Consider the following 27,523-nt stretch of genomic DNA (forward strand, 5'->3'; position numbering starts at 1 on the left):
AATTTTTGCGATTCGTTTTTGTGACCAAAATTTAGGAGGAGGGCATTACTTAAAAATAACAAAAAATAAGCAAATTATTAAGCATTAATTACGTAAAACAATCACCTTCATAAATGGTATGCAGAGAATGTACTTGCTCCTCTGTCTCGTAACTATGTCTTGATACACGTGCGCCGGTAAATCGTAAAATATTGAGCTTTGTTGATTTGTTATTGAATAAGCCTAAATTTTTACATTAAACATTAAAGCAAACTGGACGACCGACGTTGGTGAAAACATTTCTTAAACACCGACAGATTAATATTTAATCCAGTATAGGTATTTAATAGCAAAAGAAGTATAATGTAGCTATAGCCATTATTATCATCTAAGTCTCACATTTTTACGCTCTAAATATATTTAAGTTCTGTAGGATTGGGCTGGCCCAAGAACAGAACCAAACGATGGATGGATTGTGTGAAAGACGATATGGTTAGAAAGAATGTTACTTGTGAGATGACGTCCGACAGAGATGTATGGAAGAAGAAGACATGCTGCGCCGACCCCAAGTAAAATTGGGATAAGGGCAGGAGGATGATGATGAGGATTGGGCTGGCTCACTGTCATACCTAATGGTAAGTACTAATGCAGTCTAAAATACAGCGCGCTTATTTAAAAAGTGCCTAGATCGTAATGCTCAAGAAATACATATGCTAGAAGGATATTCCACACCTTGGCTGTGAGCATGATAAATGAGGAAACGAAATGAATGGTGGATATTCATGGGAATGCCTCTCTGTCTGAACTAAAGGAACTAATAACAATATCAACGAAAATTCCTGTCTTTTTAATAATTTATTATTAAGTATTATAGTTTTGCGTGCGTGCCATTGCTCGAGTTCTATTTCTATTTCTTTCCATTCACGAATTTAAAAATACATTCTAGACAGCAGATAAAAGTAAGTAAAATACAAAGTTATGTCTAGATAACTTTCTATTTTACATAACTAAGATGTGATTATATCGAGGTTAAAAAATATAACTATTATAGTATTTGTATAAATAAGTCTCTTTGTAACCTTATCCGTATACCAACGCAGCTGTAAATATTCAATAAACCGCTGGCTGATAATCGGATCCACCTCGTTCCTTACCAAAAAACTTGCTACATTTTCTATACATGACTCGTAATCTTCCCTGGTATTATAAAAATATGAAGTAAATCATCTTATACATAATAGTCTACTCCAATCGAAGAAGGAATAAAGATAAACAAACTTTCGTTGACATATGCCACGCGATCTGCTCTGTTCAGCGATATTGTGCACTACTAACAGTTTTTGACTAATATATCTTTAAATATAATACAACACTATTTCACTAAACTACTTAATCTACTTGAATTTTACTCCCAAAGTTCCGATAACAGTATCGTCGACGTTCAAAATGTATTTTTTTGAATATCATAAATTATTCAGGCTTTCGACCAATGATATTACGTCAATACGATGTCAAATGTTGTTTATTTGACTTATGTGCTCTTGTGGTTTGGATAGATGGCAATATTAACAAAACGATTATTTTTAAATACCTTAGAGCTGTCGTGACCATAATAGTAGCGGAATAGATCGCTTCGATCGATATATAAAGGACGATGCAAATTTCTAAAACGAACATCGTGTAGAGGACGTTGTTTAAGTTCTCAATGCCCCAAGTTTCCATGTGAGCTACAATTTGAAATATACTTTACTAATTAGTAAATTGACATATCCAATAAATCGAGGCTCGAACATCTGAATTTTTAAGTGTTTAATTTGTGTTTATAATTCATCTCGTGCTTGCCTGAGAAGCTAAAGCGTCAAAATAGCTCTTTTGGTCAATGAGGCTTAAAGTTATCACTTTAAATATAATTTCGCTATAATTACCATTCACATATACAGATCAACAAAGCAAAAATGATTTTAATATTCCGATTAATAAACTACCAATAAGGTAAATACTTACTCGTAAAAGTAATCATAGAGATCGCCCAGTATAGCCCAAAAGTAATTCTATTTTCAACTGTATCCTCATCCAAAGGTTGGTTCTCCCAAAAAGGTGCATGTGTAAAATTTGAAACCAGACAATAACCAAATCTGAAATAAGACTTGACATTTCCTACGTGACATTGGCGAAATAATCCGTGCCCTGTCGGCACAACTAAAAGCCATTAAACTAAGAATTGAATTGAAGACTTGACATTAATAATGACATTTATGAATTATGAATATTTTTTATATTTATTTTTGCACATGACACAATCCTGTACAGAAGATAGATGGTAAGATCTACTTGAATACACTACATATATAATATATTCCTGATTTTGTACGATTCGTATACAAATCGCAATAAATATTCGATATACTCACTGAAAACACATAAATCCCTGTTGCAGTGCCGCCAAAAAATAGCAAGAAAGAAGCAGTAGGAGGGAATAAGACATAAATCTTAGGAAGTTACTGTGATACACACACTCGTCCTCTAGTGACTTTAGCATTCGGAAGACCTGAAAAAAAGCATTTAATGAATGGAAATCATATAAAACAAGGAATGGTCTAATAGAAATATTATCGTGGAACGTAAAACTAAATTTAAAACAAAATAACGAGAAGATTTTTTTTGTTATAACAACAATATAAATCAATATTGGATACAATTACAAAATAACCGTTTATCCCAGAGTTACCTTCGACAACCTTAAGAGTTTATTGAGTCCAGCAAAATGGCCGTCACCAATGAACTCGAAAATGGGCAATGTACCAATAATATCCAGCACAAACCACTTGTTGCGGGCTTGTTGAGATGATGTCTGAGCAAGCGTTATTGGTACTCCTGTGAATATTTTCTGTTTATACATACGAATCGTATGTAACCAGACAAGTTTTCTTGAGAGCGAAAAGGCTTTATAAAGATTCAAAATTAATTATATAAAAAAATATTTTTTTAATTAAATGGAACATATTTGTATGTTCAGAACGAATTAGAATAACAATTACGATCATTCCAGAACGCATTATCTCGAATTATGTAACGATACTATGATTGAAATGTACCTCTATTACCTTCACGCTTTAAACTAACGTAACCATTACGACATATATAAATATGTTCCAATCTACACATATTTCTATTAAAATCAAGGTATTGGTTATATTTCCATCAATTCATAAATTATTTGGCACAAAATAATTATGAAAGTATTTCAATATTTATTAGATGATTACCGTCTTCCACATTGGCACCTGTCGAAAGATAGACAATCAGATCCAATGTATAAATCACTGTTACGACATAGTCATAAAACCTAAACTCCAGTGGCACTTTTTTCTTGTACACCAAGTAATAAGGATGCGTCTATAAAAACATATTATCATTTAATATTTTACATTTTACTTCTAGTGTATTAATAACAATTATTCTAGAAATTTTAAAAAGATTTATTTAATCGTTGTTGGAAATAAATCAATGAAATGTTTCGAGGCAGGGCAGAAGAATTTTTAACTACAGTAGATTCAAAAATCTGTTCACCAAATACTACAAGTATTATTTTGCATGAGAAATTGGTTTGTAATTAATTTCATGATCGATGTTTGAAAGTAATAAGGTATAACCTTACGAGTAACTATACACGTCAGATAAAGTTCTGCCATATGCGTTTTCTCCAGCAATGAGACATTCACATGCTATTACCGATTTAAATAAATAAATAAATAAATAAATAAATATTGGACAACATCACATACATTACTTTGATCCCAATGTAAGTAGCTAAAGCATTTGTGTTATGGAAAATCAGAAGTAACGACGGTACCACAAACACTCAGGACAACATAGAAAAATAATGAACTTTTTCTAGATCGACTCGGTCGGGAATCGAATCCGGGACCTCGGAGTGGCGTACCCATGAAAACCGGTGTACACACTACTCGACCTCGGAGGTCGTCAAATAATAAGGTATAACATTACGAGTACCTTAGGAGTACGAGACCTTTTATACGAATAACTAATCTTTATTATTCTGCCATATCCGTTTTCTCCAGCAATGGGACATTCACATGCTATTCCCGATTTAAATATAACAGATCCGACGGTAGGAACTTATCAATATCCAATAAAACTAAATGCAAATATACTTTTGAGTACTCACAATACAAACAATAATAATAAGTACTGTGACGAAGGAATTCCAGGCAACTTGTAATGAGGATTTAGGTTGTAAGATACATGGGAAAGTCGGTCGGAGACAAATCGCGTCCGCTTCGTCTGTTAGCGATGCATCTGCTCTCTTAAATATACAATTTAAGTACTTAGAACACTTCATATATGTTAGTTTTCGTTTTTGTTGAAAATATCTAGGGAAAATATTATACATCAAAATGGTATTTAAATTAAATTGTTTATCAAAGTAAATCCTATTAAGTAAAGACCAAAAATACTAAAAAAATAAAATAAATAATTGTGTGATCGATCATTAAGCAACTTGCAATCTATGCATACGTAGATTAAAACTGATGGTCGTCATAGAAATAAAACGAATAGCAGAAAATATAAATTCTATTCCGGACGGTACTCTTGCTACAAAGATTGCTATTACTGCTTAAGGTCGCAACTATGTTAAGAAATATTACTTTTATTTTCATTCTAGTAAAAGGAAAAATGAACAAATTGTACGAGGTCATCATCAAATACAGATATAAAACATACGAATACATATTGCACCGCGAACAAAAAGGTATGGTTTATATTTTCATAAATCTTTGTCTTATATTTATTTTTAGCTGGTAGATTTTAGGCTTCAACTATCGTAAGTCACTGAAATTCCGCGTTGGAAGTCGAGGGCCCGACATAAGCTGAGTAGCTGTCCTATTTGTGACATCACACTGCTATCAAGTTATAACTTATTTGGTTTTGTGTGTTATTTATTTGTAACATCATTCCTCCCACTTTCCTGTAATCCGTGGGAGTGATTATACGATAAGAGATGGACATGTGCAACAGAAAGCTGGGGAAAGTCACGTTAATTTTATTTGACCAATTAGCACACGTGGTACCCAGTTTGCTAGAGGATATAATATTAATATTTCGTATAACAACATGCGACTACTGTATGGGTATACTTACATTAAAATGAAGACTTATACAGACGAGCTAGAACAAAGCCTTTTCGTAAAAATTACAAAAATGATCATACTAACATTTCTCATGATGTAACAACCAGCGATCTCAATCATAATATCAGTTTGAGAAAGCTGGCGATTTCCGGCAGCGTCCTTTGACTCCTTTAGATCCATTAAATTACGCTTGAAATGTAGAATACTACTTTTATATCTAAAAATATGGTTAATTTATTTCTTCTAAAGAAAACTAAAAATAGATTAAAGTAAAAGCCTAGAAGATAATAGCTTACTTAGCTTCATCAGGTATTCGCGTATCGTAATGTTTCTTGACTTTCTCGAAATGTTCCTGAATTAAAAACATATATTAAGGGAGGAAGTGGAAGCTAATAATAAAATATTGCAAGTTATATAAAAACTTGTAAAAAGTGAACTGTTTACGAATTGGTACTCGTGGGTTTAAGTATTCCGAATCATGGCGATTACATTTGGACAAAAACCATTGAAATTTCTAGTGCTTAATAAAATAATTGTGAGGATCCTTTCATACGCCCCATGATATTATGTTTCTAAGTATATATGTCGCGGTCAACTAGTTAAATGAGCTTTTTATTTATTTAGTAACAGCCGGTAGTAAATTTTTCACTGATTGGCTAAGGCCTCCTCGCCCTTTGAAGTTTAGGAGCATATTCCACCACATTTTCCTTCAACACAAATTAAGCACATTATAATTTAGTGGAGCTTGCCTGGGTTTAAGCCCCAATCATCGGTTAAGATGTACGCATTCTGACCACTGGGGTATCTCGTTTCTTTTATTTAAGAGCCTAGTAATTTTATTAAACGGCGTTGTTCAACCAGCGTTGAATGACATACAGCCAATATCCTTTGCGTTCATAGAACAGAGTAGTTTACTTTAGATACATTGATAACTTTAGGGAAATTGAGGATATATACATAATATTTCAAGTAGATTCTTATATATAAATAGAAAAACAAATTTAGACTTGCATTAAAAGTCCTTAAGGCACTCGCACCCTGACCAGTCATCTTGCCATATTTAAGGACAATCCTCCACAAGTCCGCAGTATTTAGGACATGCGCAGTACAGAAGGTAGCTGCTCTGATCTCCACGTGGGCTCGACCACACGCTGTGACGGGACTGCCCGCACAGGGAGACAGGATGGTACCACGGATCATTCGTAACATCGCTGTACAATCATCTTCCGCTGTTAACATCTGGGGACCGACGTTATATAATCAACATCGTGTTATAAAACTAAACCTTTATTATAAAAAGTAAAAGAAAAATAATAAAACTTTTGTTTCTGTAATGAAATCGATTTTATGGGCATATCATAAATAGCCAGCAAAAGATTTTTAAATAAGTCTAATTCTTATATAAATAATTTTTAAAAATATATAAATAATACTTAATGATATTTTGGAAAATATTAAATATACGAACTTCGACGTCGCCGTAAGTGATGTAAATGGTGGCGGATTTCTTATGATTCCTCTTGATAATCGTATCTCCTGGTATGTAGTGTATTGTTTCCATTTTCTTGGATACTTCTGATAGAAACTGGTAGGACAGGTCACGGAGCATCCGACACTAAGTAACGTTACCACAACATGATTAAGCATACTCATTTTATTTTCGTTGATTAGTTACATAACGAACATCTATATTCATAATGTGATGCTAAAGTAACTGTCTGTCTGTCTGTTGCTCTTTCACGCCCAAACCACTGAATCGAATTTAATGAAATGCATGTGGCAACTTGTTGTTTCTCCGAAGTAACAGAATATATGGTCATCGTCTCCTTCTGTATTGTGTCCAGTCAGACCGGTTATATCATAATTAGTCTTAAATTCTGATTGTTTAAGTTCTATTGGCCTTTCGTGTGATAGTAGAGATCCTATCCTTTGACCCCCCGGTGACCGGCCTTATTGGGAGGCCGTATTGGATGTTAAGAAGCTCGTTAAGTCGCTACTAAATTATATTTATTGGTGGATGTGAATTGTCTTGTGACGTAAAGGAAAACTAGATATTAAACCACTTGACCGTTATTAGAAGCTTAAATAATGAGATAGGCACATCCGGTTCCCGTCATATTTTACCTCTCTTTCTACCCAGGTATGTATGTCTCTTTCGCACTACCCTCTCTTTTCACCTGGCCTGGTGGGATTGTTGGGTGGTAATTATTTCGTTCGTTATACAAAACATTTTGCTTTAAATCAAAAACTTCTTTAGAAAGTTTTTCTAAAAGACAGCGATGGCGTTTATGATTTTTGGAGTGACGATGCTTCTTCTATTTCTTTGAGACTCGTTGAGATTCAGACGAGCTCGAAGATGAGGAAGAGCTATCACTGGTATCGCTTTGTGAATTAGTACCCGATGTACCCGCCACAACTCGTTCAGGAGGGGTATTAACATCGTTATCCATTATAATACAGATATTGAGCGTTTACTAGTCTAAAAGGAACGAAAATAAGTCTTTGCTATTACACACAATATATAAAATAGGGTAGAAATATAAAAATAAATGTGCACCTTACATGTTGGATTTTTCACAATTATCACTTTGAAACAAAAATTCAAATTGAAAAGTACTTTTAGTGCACAAGTTGACCGGACGGGAAACTTCAAGCCAATGATTACAAGGGAATCGCTGACTACTACCAGCGCTTCCCACCAGGCCAGGTGAAAAGAGAGGGTAGTGCGAAAGAGACATACATACCTGTGTAGAAAGAGAGGTAAAATATGACGGGAACCGGATGTGCCTATCTCATTATTTAAGCTTCTAATAAGGTAAGTAGTTTAATATGCGTTTTATTTCAGGTAAAACGCGTCTATTGTGCATCTTTGTTTTTGATTAGATATTAGTCCATTTTTGACATCGACTGTTTCCGGTGACACCGATAAAATTCTCTTATGTCGGTCTTGATGATTTTGGTTTTAGACTGTAAGATAAGGCCATTAACTGCCATGGACTTGTAATTCGTTAAGTGTTGAGTTGTTCAGATTTTTAAGACGAACTGAGTAAGTGTTATTTGGATTATTGAAACGTCGATACTCGTAGCTAATAATCACATAATTATATACTTAATAGTGACATGAAACACCAAATTCTAGGGATTCTAGGGAACACTGAACCTATAGTACTTGCAGGAAATACTTTTAATTTTAAATGTTTAATTACGTTACGGATGAAATAAATTTAATAGATTCTAGTCAAAGTCAAAAAATGGTCACATTATCACGTTTTTTATCTGAATTTATACATTTTTACACTATTCTATCAAATTTTTATAATACAAAATTAACAATTATTTTTATTATCAGGCATAATATTCGAATTCAGAAGATAAGATTAGCACTAAAATTTTATGTCTCTATCGGACATTATTTGGCGACTAATGTTTCAATCACACGTAATTGAACTTACCTTCTGCGTAGCCTTAAAGTAAATATCAGTATAGATAGTGGCGGTGAATGATGGTGGGAAAAGCGGCAGTAATTTTGTAACAGACACCGCGCGCTGCTTGTGCCAGTACATCTTATAGAACTTCTCCACTTTGTCACGCAAACTCACAGGTATATTTGATACTTGCTGAGAAATAATTGTAGACATCAATTGAATATAAATAGATTTAAATTTTTATCAAGTTACACTTTCTATACAGAATAGAACAGCCCATAAATGTCCCATTAGTGAACGAAGGGCTGTTCTGTAAAAAATGTTTGGATCTTATTTTAACCCAACTCCATTAATTTCAAATTAGAGGCAGAATTGAGGCATAATTTAAACTGGATCGTGAATTTCTGACGAGTGGTAATAGTTTAGTGTGGATGATGAGCTATAAATCATTGCTGCTTGCTTGAGTTCAAGTCCGTAAAGACTCATATGTTCTAACTACTCGACCATCTCGACTCATACCATTTTTCTATAATATATGTATATAAAGTGGTGATCGGACAAATAGGCCATTTGATGGTAAGTAGCTACCATCGCTCATTACACAGATGACGTAAGAAATTTTAACCATTCCTTACTAAAATGTAATGTCCTTTGTGCCTGTAGTTTCACTGGTTCACTCACCCTTTAAACCGCAACAAAACAATATTATATTGCTGTAATATGTATTGTATTGTTGTTTGATGGTAGAATGTTATTTATGTAGGTGGTCCCTACCCAAAACCGCTTGCGCAAAGCTCTAATACCAAGTCATTTACTTGGGTTACATTCGCATATAATTTGACGCAAGTAACATGCTAATAAACACCATTTCTTTCATGATTAGGCGATATCTTGTCCGGAAGGTTTCCTCCGGCCTCATGTATATGCCGATGACTAGAGACAGTGATGCCACTGCCGCGCCGATCACAACCAAGCAGCCGGTCATCATTACCAGAAGGCAGATGACACGTTCTAGATCGTTCGCCGGGGCGATTGATGGTCTAATAAGTAAAAAATGTTCATTAAATATTTATAATGGTGGGTTAAATTTTCTTCGTGGTTTAAAATATTATTTGAGGACCAAGCTCGGACTAATATTTATTATGTCAGTCATTGCGTATTTGTCAATTTTTCCGAACAGATTTATCATCTCACTGAGACATTACTGGGATACATTTTTTGACTTTAAGCCATTTTATTAATATGAAATTACCCTATTGGTATAAACATTTTGTTGATGACATAGATAGCACTTATAAAACGTCTTGGCAAAGAGTCTTCAAATCTTTCAGCGCCTCTCAGCTGCTTGTAGTGCATTTCGGACATGGTACGACGTATTTGTTTCGTATACTGACTTTCCATCTAAAATAATAATGAAAATATTCTTTATTAATTATGATTCTGTGAGAACTTTTGGGTCATGTATCTAGCTTAAATTAAATATAAGGGTAACTTCCTATGTACACGTATATAGATGTAGACCTTTTTAAGTCTTTGTAGGCATTGAAAATATTGAACAACATTTTACGCAATTTTATTTGTTACGATTTTTTTAAATACTGTAAATTATACAAAAGACTATTTATTATCATAAACATTCGCTTATCGTTATAGCCAGAAGTATTAATTGAAATATATTGAGGCCCCTCTTTCGGAAAACGAGAGTCCTAAAACTCTCATTATGAGTCCGCGAGGACATAAGTAGTTCACTCTTACCTTGTCTATGTGTAACCAGATGAGCACCCAAGAGAGACGGAGAACTAAGAAAATGTAGCAATATTTCAGTGTAGTTCCGACCACACTACCGTGACGATTATTATCGTTCATTGACCCTGAATAGAAGAATACTCAATGAATTACTGTCCTTCAAATTTATTATAAAAAAATAATGATTACATTCTAATATTATTTGTCTTTAAAACATTTTTGATCAATATCGTATTCATATATATACGATCCATTAGTTTTGTTCGTACAATAGTGCCCAATTTTCTATCCAGATATTCTATTATATCTAGTGTTCTTAGCTTATAAGTGTCTGAAATCTGATGTCCTGGTATTGTAAATATCTTAGCCTTATACAATATGTATTACAAAATTTTTATTGAGAATCATTGAAGCCCGAATTTGATCAGAAGGCTGATTATTATCTTATTAATTTGGTGATTTTAATTGTCATCGTTATTGACAAAAAGCTATATTTGGGCGACTTTTGCCAACATTGGGCAGAAAAATTACGAATTGGTAATGAGAAAATTCGAAAAAGGACATCAATCAATAAACTGACTAACTTTATTTTTTTCCAAAAAAAATTCAATTAGCTATATATGCCAAATCATATTTTACCGCCAAGCAGAGTGTCCCAGTTTGTAGAGTGAATGAGTCAGTGTAATTAAATTTAGGCACAAGCGACGTAACAACTTAGTTCCCAAAGTACCACCATCTTTTAATTTGTAAGATGTTGTAAGAAATTGTTAAAAATCCTTACCGCGCTTTGTCTATGGAATGTCGTGACTACTAACCATCAGGTGGCCATTTGACCGTTCTCTAGAAAAAAAACTAGTATAAAGGTTCAAAAACTTACATAGATATCGAAATGGTCGATGTAATCGTAAATAATAACAAATCAGCTTGAACAATGAGGACTTCGCGTCGTCCAATATATAGTGCGAGAATGTGATCGCATCTATCAGGAAACCAGCTACAATTTTTTTTTTGGAAATGTAACCAACGAATCTCCATTTTAGTAAACAAAAGGCAGAAGCAGAACACGGAACATTATAGTGGATACACTATCGGGAACTGGCTTAATAGATTTATATTGGCTCTTGATTTGTGTTTACTTTTCTTCCATCGGTTTGCTGTATAGGAATATTCTATCTGCCTTTTGTTTAATAATCGGAGATAATTTCTCTATAATATATAATAATAACAGACATAGACGATGGAAAGTACGTAATTACCTACATATTATTTGGCAATTTTAACCAAAAATACAAAGCAAGGTCACCTTATAACGGTTGAAGAAAATATTACATTGCCCATTAGAAGGTACAATTTGATGCGGCACTTGATCTTATGTTATTACTATGTAAACGTACAATTAAACAAGGAATCGTTAACCCAGTGACAATAACAGGTCGATCGCAACCGAAGACGTCACTTCCGAATCTGCAATCAGCAAGCTACACTGAATTTTTAGTCTAGTGTTCAGCGGTAAACGAAAACATCGTATAAAAAAACTGTATGTGACGAAATGACGTATACGTTTACACAAAACCACGTGATGGAGTTTAAGTCCCAAATCTTCATAAGAGGTATTTCCCTACCAGTATCACTGGCTGTTACTTTTGTACAATTAAACGGTACATTACTAACATGAAGACCACCAACTTAAGCTGACATCATCCGAATTGATCATATGACTATACGCCATGGTCAGTACATGGAGAGCGTATACAATATTGTAGACAATATCGAAGATGTTTGTCAATATATTATCAAAGTCCACTGCTACCGACACAATAGCCATTAATACAAGAGCGCAGATCAAGGAGTTCCACATTGGATCATCAGGGAGAGAGAGCAGAGATTGGTTAATGTGTGTCAAGGTCCAACGGGAGCTATATTCATCCTGCAAGATTATTTTGTAATTTTTACTCACTTCGTTGTTTTTTTTAACTACTTTTTTAATTTTATAGCGCAATAGTAACATAGACAAAACGCTGTCAAAGCTAAGATCACGTCGATCGGCCAACAGTTCACCCCGATTTTTATCGAAGCACGCAATCATCACTGGTATCAAATTATCATACCTACCTTATACCTTTATTAATATTATTAAGTAATTTTTTTTTAATTAAACGCACTTGATCCACCTAAATCGAGCTAAAACTAAAGGTATAGTCTATATGAAAGGCTCCCTACGTGTGCGGGGACGTAATTAACGCGGAAGCATATAAAAATATTAATATTATTGCTTGCCTCATTATTCTGTCCAACAAGCTGATTCTCCACATCTTGGGATGACCTCAGTGGGCTTTTAATACTCGACATTGTTACATACTGTTTGATTATTACTTTTCAAATTAACAATCTCACATTAAATAAAATGGCGATCTTGTCAAATGTCAGCCACCGAATTTTTTGATTAAAACCTTTTTTTTGTTATATTTTTTTAGTAATGATCGTAGTTATAATACAGTTGTAATGACGAAAAAATTAAAAAAAAAGCAATACATTCGTAAAACATTTAATTTAAATTCGCTCCCTAATAAGAATATCACAATATATTTCTAGCGTATTAATATAAAATCTTAACTATGTCTTATATGGCTATCATAGTCCCCGCATTTTGACGACTACGACGAGTTAATTTTGTGCATTTCCATATGATTTTCATATTGAAACTGTCTTGAAGCACCAAAACAACAATAAATACAATACTTTAAATTAAATGCCGTCAACGAACAACTTCAGTTACACAAATATTATTTCCTCAGAACAAAGATTCTTTGGTCTGAGATTACTTTTTGGAAAACAAGAGTCATTTGAAATGAATACAATAATAATTATGAGTATTCGATAAAATAAATATTTATCGGGCACTAATTACGACTCCATTATGATTTTAATTATGTTTTACCATTAAATAACACGAAAAATTAATAAAAATTGGTACTAAATTATCTACAATTGATTATGTCTTAGTTCTGAGATGCTGCATGTGTTCTTCTCGAAATTCCCGGTTAATTTGAGCACCGATTTTTATTCTAATCCATTCAGGCGCCAATTTTATGAAAAAGTACTGTAAAGAATAAAAAAATAAATGTTAGCCGACAAAATTCAAAACACCTTAATCAATAATACAATAGTTACAATATTAGATAATAACATTTTTCTCCGTAGAATTTGAATTTTTAATTTTTACTGAATTGTTCTTAATATATGTACTTGTACAATGGTTTTTGACACAGAATGTATGTCGTGGTAACAAATTAGATGCATGTTTAGATTTAGTCGTATACAGACAAGAAATAGAGAAATTCACCTGAATTCCATGCAACCAGTACCCTGTGGTGTTCTGCACTCTGCCCAGTGTTGTGATTGCGTGGCGAGTGTAGGTGGTTGCGTCGGGCACCAACATGTTGCCATCCAACAACTTCTGGGAGAAGTTGTTCATCTTGGTGGACACGAAGAGAGGCGAGAGGTGCTGAATATGGATACCCTTTGAATCGTACTCATCTCGTATAGCAAATGTGAAGTTTCGAATGTAAACCTGGAAAATTAAATTGAATTTGGAATCTTTATAGATCGAAGAATTTTATTCATACTAATCGGCACGCCGTAGATATTTCATTTCAATTTACATTTAAATTTATTTTGTAAAATGGCTATTCAAGTAAAAAGGGTTTATATGTAAGGCGTCGACAATTTTAACCAACAATTTTAAGTAAATATTTTTGTTAAAAACAAGCACCAATAAAACTATTACGTTACATATAAATGGCGCAATTACCCTCGTTAACGTCTCAAAAAAATTTAAACTATGCTTAAAACTTTATTAAACTATGCTTAAAACTTTATTAAACTATGCTTAAAACTAGTTTTAAAACGGTTATTTGAAAAGAGGAACTATGCGAGTTTCTTTCCTTTTCCTATCGCTGGAGGCTGCTTTCCTAAACGGTGGTAGAGTTGAAATATTGACGATTCAAAAATGTTTAATTGTAAACTTTACTTGAATAAAATACATTTCATTTGAGCTGACAGAAGAGTTAAACAACCACACACCGCATCAAGCTCGAGGTCGATACATTCCTTCGTTAGCTCCGAAACTTACGATCTTCCTGCTTAGGCCAATAATATCAAGCTATATTTATGTTTACCTTAGTGGCTGCGTACACTGACATCAGAGGAAGAGGTTGTAGCTCTGAACCAGAGGACACGTTGACAATAGCTCCTTGGCCTCTCGCCACCATACCCGGCAGTACCATGCGTGTCATAGAGGTCACAGCGACCACGTTCACATTAATGATCTCCCAAGCCTTGGCTGCTGGAAGTTCACATAATGGCATCGGGTATTCGTATTGAACGCCAACGTTGTTCACTGCAAATACAATAATTTAATTTGTCAGAAAAAACAGACTTCGAGTTAATGATTATTAAATAGTTTCCAACGACTGAATAGAGTCAGCAACATATTATTATTATAATATATAATCTATTGAACGCGTCTAGCTCAATCTACTCAAGTATTTGCACGTCGCAGTGCGTCCTTCCTTGACACTTCCTATACTAAACTAAAACTACCAACATTTAAATAATAATATTTTATTTTTTTATAATATGGATGATAGAGAGATCGGGCAAATAGGCCACCGCTCATAAATATTGGCCCTATAAGAAATATTTACCATTCCTTACATAACCAATACGCCGCTAAACTTGGATGCTATAATGTTATGTCTCTTGTCCATGTAATTACCGGCTCAACTTACCTTTCAAACCGTTAATACAACAAAACGTTGGACGGTACAAAGCCCTACCAGCAAGGTAAGTGCTTTTTAGGTTTCCCGCAAACACTATTAATAATATTACATGTAGCCATGTTTTTGTCATCAGAGATTTTGGAACGAAGTTTCTTTCAAAGTTCACTCTACTGTAAGCCGCGTGCTTACAGTAGAGTTAACTGGCCGAAATCCTCATGTAAGAAAAAAGTGTCGTGCCCCCTCGATGTGACCTTTCATCTCTTTAGCTTTCTATTGTATGCGGTCATTGTTATTCTTGTAATATATAGTGAAAGCAACTTCGTTCGACCCGGCCGTCCACGACACCTCGCGTTATTTCTTGTCTCGATGTTCAAATACTTATATATAAATTATATAAATATATCTACATTAAATAGGTACACTATTTAATTTCAGCTGCATATACATAATCCTATAGAATTAAATTTGTTTTTTCGGTTCGTACGTACTTATTCCTTATGTTTGACTTTACATGATAACATCACAAAGGTTTCTTTCATTTGAATCTATCGATAATTCACGCATTATAATTGCGACATACCTAAAATTCCCAAGGGGATGTCCTTTAGTTGCTCTTCGATGTGGGGGTATATTTCGGGCCCCTTACTGAAATCCGCAACGATAATCTTCGTTTTGACGCTGTGTAATTTTTCTGAAACATAATTTTTTTTAAGTTGTAATATTAAACAGGGAAAATTACTCAATTAGTATTAAAAGGGGCGTTATTTATTTCACTAAAAATCATTAGGCTTTCGAAACATAAATACGATTCAAGGCCTAACAATCAGCAGTATTATTCTGGATGAAGTCACTCCATGTCTCCTTCGTGAAACATGAAATGAAAAACTTACGTGTCTATGGTATTTTGATGCTTGTAACTGTATCGCTAATACTATTAAGTTGTTCTTGTTTTACTACTGATTACACAATATACCAACTAATTATTATTACAGAGTCCTCTGGCTTCGCCCTACTCTAATTAAACAAAGACAATGACGTTTAGACCTTTGAATATGTATATGTCTCGATAGAATGTCAAAGGTGATAACTCGTCGAAAAATATAGAGGCCACAGTTGGCCACTAATTACACGCACAAAAGTATGACGTTCGGCGAGTGTCAAGCGTAACTGTCACGAACACCAATATAATAAAGTTGGCTCGATTCTTTTAGTTGTTTTTTAGTGCGATGCGCTATCTAGACATAAATATATAAATAGTCTAATATTTAGACAATTTTCACTAATTGATGTGTTCCTAAAGGTAATCTTTAAATGTCATAATTATAGTTGATACGCTGTTATGATATTATGATGGTGTTCTGCGCTTGAATTGTTGTGCTGTGATTTTAATTTACATGGCATACATTAGCAGCCTGTAAATTTCCCACTGCTGGGCTAAGGCCTCCTCTCGCTTTGAGGAGAAGGTTTGGAGCATATTTCACCACGCTGCTCCAATGCGGGTTGGTGGAATACACATGTGGCAGAATTTCGTTGAAATTAGACACATGCAGGTTTACTCACGATGTTTTCCTTCACCGACGAGCATGAGATGAATTATAAACAAATGAAGAACATGAAAATTCAGTGTTGCTTGCCTGGGTTTGAACTCGAAATCATCGGTTTAGATGCACGCGTTCTAACCACTGGGCCACCTCGGCTTTGTTCTTACAGAATAGCTCTACAAATCATAATTATTATATTTGTTTCTTAAATTTATATGATTGATGATTTATAATTGTTTTAATAATAGTTAGTTATTGGGGAGTAATTGTTATCTTAGTATTGATCAATTCGTCTTTCTCGCTGAGCCTATAATATCGATTTCCAACATGCTTTATTTTTAAACCGAAATTGTAACCGGTAGTTGGTACCCGCAAGACAGGCTTGCCTAGTGCGGGACCACTGGATGTTTTGTGACTATGTTAACTTTTCATGTCAATAAATTTATTTTTATTTATTTAAACGTCTTAGTTATAAGATAATTTAAAGTTATATCAGACGCTCACGAACCTTTACAGCACCATCCTTAACTTACATAATGGTTTGATGTATGCATGATTTTATCAAAAATATTAATTTGAAATTATAAACTTCAACCGTTTTTACTCGAACGGACATTTTACAGGATTCATACAAATTTAAGTATATCGGAATGTAGATTCTACCGAGATGTTCAACAACTACTATTTCGATGTAAAATATCTATTAACACACTAATGGGTAAGAACAGAACGCTTAATTTATTCTACTCTAAATTTTTTAAATTAATTTTCTTTAACTGTAATTAGTAATCAACAATCACTGCAAGTGACTTCCGAGGAAACTGATATCAATAAATTAACTTTCGTCGGGTGCTGAATGTTCGTTTGTCACCTATTCCAAAAAAAAAGGCACAAATTCAGGTCGACTTTTCCGATGATACTAAATTTAACGAAAATATAAACTTTATTACTATAAGTATTTCAAACAGGATATTTACCATGTTTTTTTATTTTCATTTGTTGGCGTTCGATGTTTCGACATTAATATCTTAAATAAAAACTTTATATCAAAATACGCTGGATACATACTTATATATGAATACTATATCTAATGAAAAAGACATTTATTCTTAAATATTTTTAAAAAAACAATGACTCTTTGTATTTTTATGTGTATAACATTCATGTCTCAAAGAAACTTTTTTTAATTATTTTTCTTTATATATAAATGAACGAACTGCGTGGATATAACTAAAGATGAAAACACGAACCAATACTCGCTGACGTAAACATGTGTACATTTGAAATTTAAACATTTAACGGATATTTTATCATTATGCTGTAATTTTAACAGCAATCGTTACACGTAAATGTTATTTGAAGTCGTATTTGTTTTGTTGTCGTACCTACACTTGTAGTATTTTACACTTGTATATTTAGCTAACTCGCGTATTTACAAAAAATCTCCGAGCGGGACATTTAATAATTATTTATTTACTTATTCGCAATTTAAAATCCTTTTATCCCTTCCGACAGGTATTTTACAACCAGTTCTCTGTCCGAAGGTTACCTGGAAGAGTTCGGCGCTTTAGAGATAAGGCCGTCTGTTGCGCCTCAGGCAAAATTTTGTTAATCCAAATGTTAAATTTAGTTAAAGTATTGGTGAGTAATACTATAACTAATAGTAGGAAGAAGTCCCTTATAGCTTTCACTTTTTTAAATTAGACATTTTTGGATAGATGTGTCGACTACACTTGAATTCCCAATAAGTGCACATCATTCAATGTGCGGTATAATATTATATATAATATCACCATAACCAAGATTTATATATTTTTAATTTTGTTTTTATTGAATTAAATTAATGTGAGAAATAAAGATTTTAACCTCAGTTAGCCCAGAGCACTTAAAACACATATAAGATATCTTAATCGAGAATTTTTCAACGTTGTCACATATAAATCATTTATATTGTATTAATTATTTTATATACGCACATTGCATTTATGCAAATCTAGGTTGTTTACATAGTTTCATAGTTTCTCTTTATATGTGTTAGTCACTGAGTCATTAGAATTTAAATAATTATCTTTTCACTTATAATAGAGATACCACTCTGTAATTGAATGATCATATATACCTACTGCATGTATAATTGTGTATTTAGTTGGTGATTTAATATAAAGAAGATTATTAGTTCAAACCCGGGCAAGTACCATTGAGATGTCATGTGCTTAATTTGTCTTTATAGTTATTCCCGAGCTTGGGTAAGGTTATAATCGTCAGAAATTGTGAAACTCTGGCAGAGTATCAACCAACCCGCATTGATGCATCGTGGTGGAATAAACTTTAAACATTATCAGAGCACATAAGTCCTTTGCTTAGCGGCGGGATATTTAGTTACTTTTTTACATATGCCGTATTTGGTATGAAAAAATAAATTAAAATTTACCGATCTCATCTGCGACTTTCTTCAACTTTTCAATGTTTCTGCTGATGAGGACAACATTGATACCTCTCTGCGCAAGCTCCAGCGCGTAATGTTTACCAATGCCGTCAGTGCTGCCCGTAATTGCTGCGAACAAAAAGTTTCATATATTTTAATAATTTAATTGCACATTAAAGGTTATTTATTTTTCTAAATAATCCGTATTTAGAAATAACCTTTTATTACCTGTTCGACAAAGGCATCTTATCCTTGTATCGAGGTAATAATAGATTTATAAAAAGCAAGGTTCATGCAGACCATATCGACAAAAACTAATTACAATAAAACATTTTTTAATCGAAGGAGTAGACAAATAAACAACTTTGACATTGAATCGATGTGATTTATATGGCGTTTTATATGGCGGTGTAGTTGAACGGAGCTTTGGGAATAAAATGAAAGTGGATAATTACGTGGAATACAGTTTTATTTTTATTTTTGATTATTATTATTGTAATAAATCGATTCAATATGAATTAGATTAAATTAGTTAAAATTAAATAAAGTTGCTATATTTCTTTGAGCTTAATATCAACTAATAGGTAATCATCCGTTTATATACGTACGGTTACAACAACGTATATATACCGTTTTTAATAAATAATAATTTATGAAACAATTTTCTATAAAACACCTCATGAGTATATAAATGAGGCTAGAACTGTTAAATTTAAAAACATTCTTAATCGGTCTGAATATTACATGTCGAAAGTACACGGCCATGAAATTTCAATTTAAACGTTCTCATATATTTTCGAATCACTTTGTATTTTTAAATGTTGAAAAAGAGTAACTACTGAGTTTGTTGCCGGTTCTTCTCCGTAAAATATGCATTTCGAACCGGTGGTAGCTTCAATTTTCATAGTTTGTTAAATGACCATTCAAATGTGCTTGTAAAAGCCTACTTAAATAAAGTATATTTTGATTTTGCGATTTGTTAATAATTGCCGTATTATATACTACCAACAGTTATTGTTTCTCTTTTCAATTTTTTCCACTTAACAAATTATTTCTACTTTAATTTTACTCAAAATTTCGATAACAACTTCGATGACATTAAAAATGACATTTATTCAAGAAACCAAATTTCGACTAATTCAACAAACTCCTCCCGCCATTGAATTCGACTATTGCTTCACCTGACCACTGGTATCATTTACATGCGTGCTCGCCCTTCAGAATTTATACTTACAATGACATGTTTTACAATAATGACTGAGATCACACCCCGAACAGCCAATTATTTTGAAAATATTAATCGATATCCCGTTACAAATCGGTTACTATAATAGTTTTAACTACGGCCGTGACCCGCTATTCGGCAATGAGATTATGGTTTCGTGTATAAAATTCGGATGGTTGCAAAACTGTCGAATGTTATATTGCGTTGAACGATTGCATGCGAAATGTTTTAATAGTGTGTATACATTTTGAACTTTACTGTTTATTAAAAATGTTAATATCTGCCATTTCCTCTTTTTTACGTGAAGGTATCACTTGACCTATAATTAAATTCAATAACTTTTTTTATTTATCTGTACCTATATATAAATTAAATGGTTTGTTCGACCAATATTGTGAGTTCCTCCTCTAATTTCTTTTTAGGATTATTACATATTAGTAAAACGTAAAATTGTCTTTGTCTAAATGTCATTTTCTCTGTTTATATATAACTAGTGGGTCTCCCGCGAAAATTCGCGTTTATTCAAAATATTTTTCTAGGAATTTCGTAAGTTGAAAATCACTTATCAACATTTGGCGTCAAACTGATGAAACTTTTTTTAAATAAAATTTTTAATGTCATATATTATACATTAGTTCAATTAGAATTGAGTTTGTTGATGACAATTTATTTTAATTTTGTTTACGTTTTTCATTTTTTTCGTATACGGTTTTCGTATACCCTTTTTCCTCTCTCTAAAATTAATTCTGTGTTAAATTGTAACAATTTTGTAATTTGCAATCAAGAATCCTCTTTAATTTTCTGCCCATTACGGCTGTAACTCTTCAAAATGACACCATGACCGATTTTTTATCTGCAGCTATCGTCCCATAATCATTGGGACAAAAATCGGCTTAATTTTGCAACAGCTTAATATATTTCTAAATTGGCAGCATAAAAAGCGAAAACATATTATTGCAAATCAAAGTAATTGACCAATGTTTATGTGATATTACGACAGAAATTAGATGACAGTCATTTGTAACATGAAAATGATTGAGAAATATTAGACGTTTTATCTCAATCTGCAGTTGTTGCTTTGTAATCAATAGTAATGATAATGCTTCCGAAAGAATTCGCATTAGACATCTAGCGCAGAATTTATTACAGTACACCAGAGTGTACGCAAACATAGACACGCTCTCTTTTCCACCACTCTTATAGCCTAATGGTACGGTAGATCTCCACTATCGAACGTAGGTACTAAGTATGCAGGACGCAGATTGTCTATTTGATAAGCCGTATTAAATCCAGGTATATGCAAAACGTTAGTCCAAGAAAAACATTGTGATTTAACACATTTTTTAAATATGATTTAACACACGCGTGATCGCATCGATTAAAATAATATAACGCGAAAATATCTACAAACTCAATGTACATCCCTATGTAAGGGAGCGTTCAAGTATTACGTAGCGCAATTTTTGAAGATTTTTGACCGCACCTCCTCCCCTTGTAACGCACAGTAACGTTTTTCTGTACCCCCTCTCCCCCTCTCTAAACGTTACGTAACACTAAAGTGACCATTTTTACCCTGAAGTCGCAAAAAGTTATGTTATAGTTATTATCTTTGGTATAGTTTTAATTGACTTTGCGGTAATAATACTAAATAAAACAAGAGATCTTGTTTATTTTTTTTTAATTTTTGGCTTTACACATAATCGTTTTCGTCTGAGATCTGAGGTCTGAGACAGTCTTGCCATTCACGTAACGACAGTGCATTTGAACACTCTTGTGAGATGTGAAATAGATCCCACAGGCTGGACATACTTTTATCTTTAAGTCGGATTGTACAGATGGACAAACCCTTGTAGTGGAGGTGATAGATCAACGAACAACCTCACAAGAAGTGGCGAAGACTTGGATGTTCCTTTGTCTAGCAAATTGGATACTACGAGCATGCTTGGCGTTTGAAGTATTGGGCAAGTGGGTGGCATGAAAATATCGGCAAACACAGATTTCAATGCAATTGCCAATTTGGGAGATTTGATTCCCTAATTTTTTATTAAAAAAAAACAATGTTACGTAGCGTGTTGTAAGAAAGACCCCCTCCCGGCCCTGTAACGCATCGTAACGTTATACGAGACACCCCCTCCATCCCAAATTGCGTTACGTAATACTTGAACGCCCCCTAACCTCTAACTTAACCGAATTAGATACAATATAACACGATCGTTTTTATCAATTTACAAAAACAATAAGAATTCCTTTATTCAACCAAAGTAAATTACTCGAAATACGCAATAAGGATCTATTATTTACGAAGGCGAACATTGCACGTTAAAACATGAATAACAATGTGCATTACTATGAGTGAGTGACACTCGTACATACAAGATATCTTAGTATGCGAGAGACGTCTACGAGTAAAGACAACAAAAACATACAACTTATATTAAATCTTAATTTATCAATTAATTTAACTAATCGACATTTTCATAATTCGCGTTTTAATTACAAAACTGCACAGGCAGTTAGAAAAATGAAACTGATACATAATTATAAATCATATAAAACAGATACATTTTTATTTCTTAGTTTATAACTTTAAGCAATTGTCTTCGCACTGTGAACATTCACATAGTATTGCCAAAGATATTGTGTACCCACTAATGGTTTCCGTTGATGGACATTTCGTATTACATCAGCCTTCTCACAAATTTACATAATTCTAAAACATTTGTAAGACGAAGTATTTGTTCCTTTGCTTAGTATAAAAAAAAAATAACAACAATAATAAATTAACAATATTTTATTTATCGCACATTTATACAATTAGATTTAATGTATTACAAAAAAAAAAGATTCAGTATTCAGTAAACTTGCCACAAAAAATAAGAAACGTTCTTTTTCAGTTCCGGCTTACACGCTATAAAAAACAATTACAGAAACCGTTTACAAATAATATAATATAGTTTATTACATATTTATTCATTCTTTTATTTACAAACATTTCGCATCTTACTTATTTTCCTCAACAAAGTAACAAATTAAATGGTTTGAAATCTCAAAATAAAGTTTAGCTATCAGACGGTAACATCATAACTAACAGAAATTGATATGATTTTTTTTATATTTCGAAACTTTTATATAATCGCGTTGATGGCTGATTCATAAATATATGTAGTGAATAATTTTATTCTTTTCGTAGTTTTCGTAGTTTCGTATCCTTTTCGTAAATGCGGTAGGCATCGTTTGTCTAAATTGTTTATAATTTGTAGGGTTAGATTAAAAAGGTAAAAATACCAACAATTATGTCAAAGAAATAAAAATAAACTGACTACAAAAATACACTTGAATGGACGCATTAAGAGGAAAACAACAACAATATGCAATACTAATGAAATTGATGGTGTATTTAATCCAATTCAAAAATAATATGTAAGAAACGAATATATGACAGAAGTCGGTTAAAACATATTTATTATATGTTTAATATTTATAGCAAGACACGAAACGAGTTATTAACTTCCAAACGAGTTTGATAATATCTCATCGTACAAGAAACACAGGTTAATCGATTAGTTAAAGATTAAGTTTCATAAGTTTTATTGTAACGGAAATTTGCTAATGTTTACAAAACTGAAACGAATTACTGTAACATTTAAGTAACCAATTATATAAGCATACATATAGAAGCGCAACTTAAAAAAAGGAATATTTAAGAAAATGTGTTAAAAATTGTTAATAAACCTACTTACTTGACGTTTTTAGACTCTACAGAAAAATGAATATCCATTTTTTATTGACAGCAAGTTATTTAGAATCTAAATAAATAGACAAGTATCGCATGAATAAAAACATTATCATTCTCTTCGTCGTCGGTTACGAAGATCGGTTGACCTGTCTGTTACCCAAGACTTAGGACCGCTATATCTTGCAACGTCATGACGAAACATTCGAAGCATCTTTGAAGACGACATTGAGTAACAAAGCAAGTAGGTACTGTCACTTTTTAGTTCACAATAATAACTATTGTTTTCTATAAACAATATATACAAAATGTAAACAAAGGTAACTTGCCTTTTGCGTAATTTTTTATATAATTATATAATGATTTCATACAAACAAAGCTATCAAAAGCTTGTCAAACTTTTGTGTCTTGGTTGAAAATCTATCTGAGGCAATAAATGATAAGACTTTCTTTTTAATGCTTAACTGGAAAAAAGCACATTGATGCAATGCATTTCGGGCTTAGTATACAAGTAGTTGCTCTTGCGCAGGTTCACCCACTTTAAATTTAAGTATCGACGTGACAAACGTGAATTTCATATCGCACGTTATACTTAAAGAAACTCTATTTCATATTATTTTATGAAATGTAATAAAGTCGCCTTATTGACTGATAGAAATAAATAAATAAAATGCCTCTAAAAGTAGACGTTTGATGTCCTGGAATATTGGGTTTTTCGGCCAATTGGTAGCCCGAAGTTTGGAAATTGATAATCTTTACAGTCCCGTGTCTAGTAAAGGACGATATGGTCTTGCCTCTGAAATCAACCTAATCGAGTTGGATATACCGTCCCATCGGATTATGCGAGCATAGTCATATTCCGGGGCTATAGGGCACACGAGAATATGGGGCCGGACCTGTTTTTTGCACCTATAAAAAATCTACAGTAATATTTAAGTTCTGTTAATATATAAAAAACTAAGAAACAAAACTTAACATTTAGGTTCTAATCATTAAACACGACTTTTACAATAAAAATTTTCAATTCGCCTATTCACTATACTAACTGGCCTGCGCGTTTTAACGTATTAATTAACGACTTGCAACAATCCAGGATTACCCAGAGGATAAGATTCAATCCATAGCGCAGATTAAAATTTATCTTTGACATGCTAAATCTATATCTCTTATATTTATAAAAATTTTACAACTAGCTCCTTTTATTTTGCTCTGACAATTTATCATATTTTATTTCAAACCCCGTGATTTTGTGTTTTTATCGAACATAACACATACAGTCATAAAGATTAATACCAGACGCAATAAGCAATTTCATAATTAATAAAACGAATAAAAATTGCAAGGTTTAAATTATTTATAGCCGTATCACATTAAACCGAAATTAGTCAGCTTTTAAGAAACACTTATTGTTAATAAAAGTAATTGATATGCGTAATTATATTTAAATACATGAATTCGCTTGTAGCACAATATATGTATATTATTGTCACACTGGGCTTAGTGTGTGTATTATTTAATGTATTTTATTGTATCTAACACTATACGGGCATCCGCATTGATCTTACTCATATGTAGCCATGTTGCATTGTGTCAAATATATAAGCACTTATGGTATCATGAATACTAATAAAATATTCCTGTACGAGCCAGGCAGCGCGTACTGTGGTATGTATCGTCGCATAAGCATTTTCACATTATTTCATCAGTTCGTGTACGGCTAGCAATCATACCGCGCGCGCTCATATCATTATATCATATAATTCTTAATTACTTACAATCAATATATCAATCAATATCATATATCAGAGACTCTCATTCGACTCTACAATCAATTATCACTAAAAGGTTGTACGGACCGCACAATTCCCTTAGCCAATTATATAGTTTATTAAGTGATTGGTAAATAACACAGTTACTTTTTATGTAGCCAAAATATTGTAGCCTGATGTCTGAAATACATAATTTAATTCACAAGATATAATCTGAGGCAGATTTCTCTATAGTATTGAAGTAGGCCGGGGCCTAGGGTGGCAAGATGTAGGGGGCACAACTTCCTTGGTGAGTTTTTATTTAGTAGTTGTTCCAAAAGTAAAAACTCAAAAACTTGTTCACAAAACATCTCAACAATAAACAACTCACAATTCACGTTATTAAATTTATAGTGATTTATTTAGACAACACTAATAATTAGCCGAGGTATCAAATCTGCTTCAAGATATTATATCTTATAATCATTAATAAAGCTCAAAGGCGAATTTATCAAATCATAATAATGTAAATAGTTAAATCTATGGTATAGTTTTAGGTTTCCTACCTCCTTCAATAAATTATTAAAAAAAATTTAATATTTTCTGTTTCGTTGCTACTTTCCGCAGTCCATAGGGTATAGTAGTCTAACAAATTGAGTAGGTGTTAATGATCATAAGTATGGCATGAAACGGCAATCCATTGGGTGCAGGACCATAATATACGGTTTTTGGACCGGTATTTAAACCGTGATCCCCATGAATTTCAACCGTACAAACTGGACGCTCGACTAGCCAAATAAATCTGGATAAGTTTATTAATCAAGAGGAGACTTGACACTTTCTGCATTTTCTCCAAGCTGTACTCTGCGGAACACATTAAACGTTCTGTGTCTGTAGACTTGCCATTTATTTGTATTCATTTACTGTCGTGTATAAGGCGATCACGCAGTCTATTATTGACCTTAACAATTATAATATGTAATTTAAAATACTATATGTTCTTGATTAAATCGAGCATAAAAAACCTACTAACGTAATATATTTTCTAATGGAATTATTTTAAACGAGAACAATACACAATAAAAGCGAATAATAAATAATACCTATAAACTTTTCGTATTCAAGGTTACAAGTAAACCGCATAAAAACCGGAATCAAACAGCGATTAACTCAGAAATGCGACCCTTGCTTATTTATATAGGTAAATATGTCAAAGGCGACAATTTCAAAGGTGAATGCACGCGATTCGTTCACAAAACTATCAAACCGGACGGTAATAAAATCACAAATATAACTATCACTCACCGGCCCAAGATCCATATTTCTTCGACAAGGGTAACACTTCGGTGGGTATGAAATATGGCATCAGATATGAACTGATCAATTCGAAGAGACTCCATAGAGAATCTATAACAAAGACTGCTACAGCGATCGCCCCAATTACAGCCAAAGCTAATACATACATGATTATTAACGCGCACAGGATTTTAAGATAATATTCTGAACTTGATTGGTGTTCGTATTTTGTCACGATTTAGAAAGTAACGTGTCGTTATGACATGACGGGGCGGCGTGTACTGGACTACTGACTGAGCAGTGAGTTCCAATCGTAGTTCGTACGTATAGATACCGGCTCCCGCACTACGTAATCACAGTTGATCGTAAACTTATAAAATTATGTCATTTATTTATCTTTGAATCGCTCAACCAAATTTTATATTTTCTTCCATTAAACATGCTTAGTGTTAGAGACTAGCCCTAGCCTCC

The 27,523-nt window shown here is 33.0% G+C and overlaps 2 protein-coding genes across 2 annotated transcripts in view; both read right to left on the reverse strand.

The window, feature by feature from the left end:
- The window catches only part of LOC113396668 (uncharacterized), a 31,173-nt gene extending 18,521 nt beyond the window's left edge, over nt 1-12,652 (reverse strand). The window contains exons 1-19 of the mRNA XM_064220493.1: nt 12,581-12,652; nt 12,000-12,230; nt 11,181-11,388; nt 10,313-10,428; nt 9,810-9,958; nt 9,423-9,597; nt 8,585-8,749; nt 6,601-6,747; nt 6,144-6,371; nt 5,429-5,484; nt 5,217-5,349; nt 4,169-4,306; nt 3,246-3,375; nt 2,708-2,853; nt 2,391-2,527; nt 1,984-2,114; nt 1,571-1,706; nt 1,059-1,176; nt 106-222 (exon numbers count right to left, since the gene is read on the reverse strand). Coding sequence (XP_064076563.1) covers nt 106-222; nt 1,059-1,176; nt 1,571-1,706; nt 1,984-2,114; nt 2,391-2,527; nt 2,708-2,853; nt 3,246-3,375; nt 4,169-4,306; nt 5,217-5,349; nt 5,429-5,484; nt 6,144-6,371; nt 6,601-6,747; nt 8,585-8,749; nt 9,423-9,597; nt 9,810-9,958; nt 10,313-10,428; nt 11,181-11,388; nt 12,000-12,230; nt 12,581-12,652 — 2,733 coding nt within the window. The remainder of the gene's footprint in view (nt 1-105; nt 223-1,058; nt 1,177-1,570; nt 1,707-1,983; nt 2,115-2,390; nt 2,528-2,707; nt 2,854-3,245; nt 3,376-4,168; nt 4,307-5,216; nt 5,350-5,428; nt 5,485-6,143; nt 6,372-6,600; nt 6,748-8,584; nt 8,750-9,422; nt 9,598-9,809; nt 9,959-10,312; nt 10,429-11,180; nt 11,389-11,999; nt 12,231-12,580) is intronic.
- Nucleotides 12,653-12,832: 180 nt separating this feature from the next.
- On the reverse strand, nt 12,833-27,351 carry LOC113396638 (inactive hydroxysteroid dehydrogenase-like protein 1). The gene is made up of 6 exons (XM_026634653.2): nt 27,062-27,351; nt 19,057-19,179; nt 15,665-15,775; nt 14,482-14,702; nt 13,647-13,874; nt 12,833-13,403 (listed from the first exon to the last, which is right to left on the reverse strand). Exons 1-6 carry the CDS (start codon nt 27,219-27,221, stop codon nt 13,296-13,298), a joined length of 951 nt encoding a protein of 316 aa, XP_026490438.1. The 5' UTR covers nt 27,222-27,351; the 3' UTR covers nt 12,833-13,295.
- Between the last annotated feature and the right edge of the window lie 172 nt (nt 27,352-27,523).

The sequence above is a fragment of the Vanessa tameamea genome, chromosome 4, assembly GCF_037043105.1.
Source record: "Vanessa tameamea isolate UH-Manoa-2023 chromosome 4, ilVanTame1 primary haplotype, whole genome shotgun sequence".
NCBI classification, from domain to species: Eukaryota; Metazoa; Arthropoda; class Insecta; order Lepidoptera; family Nymphalidae; genus Vanessa; species Vanessa tameamea.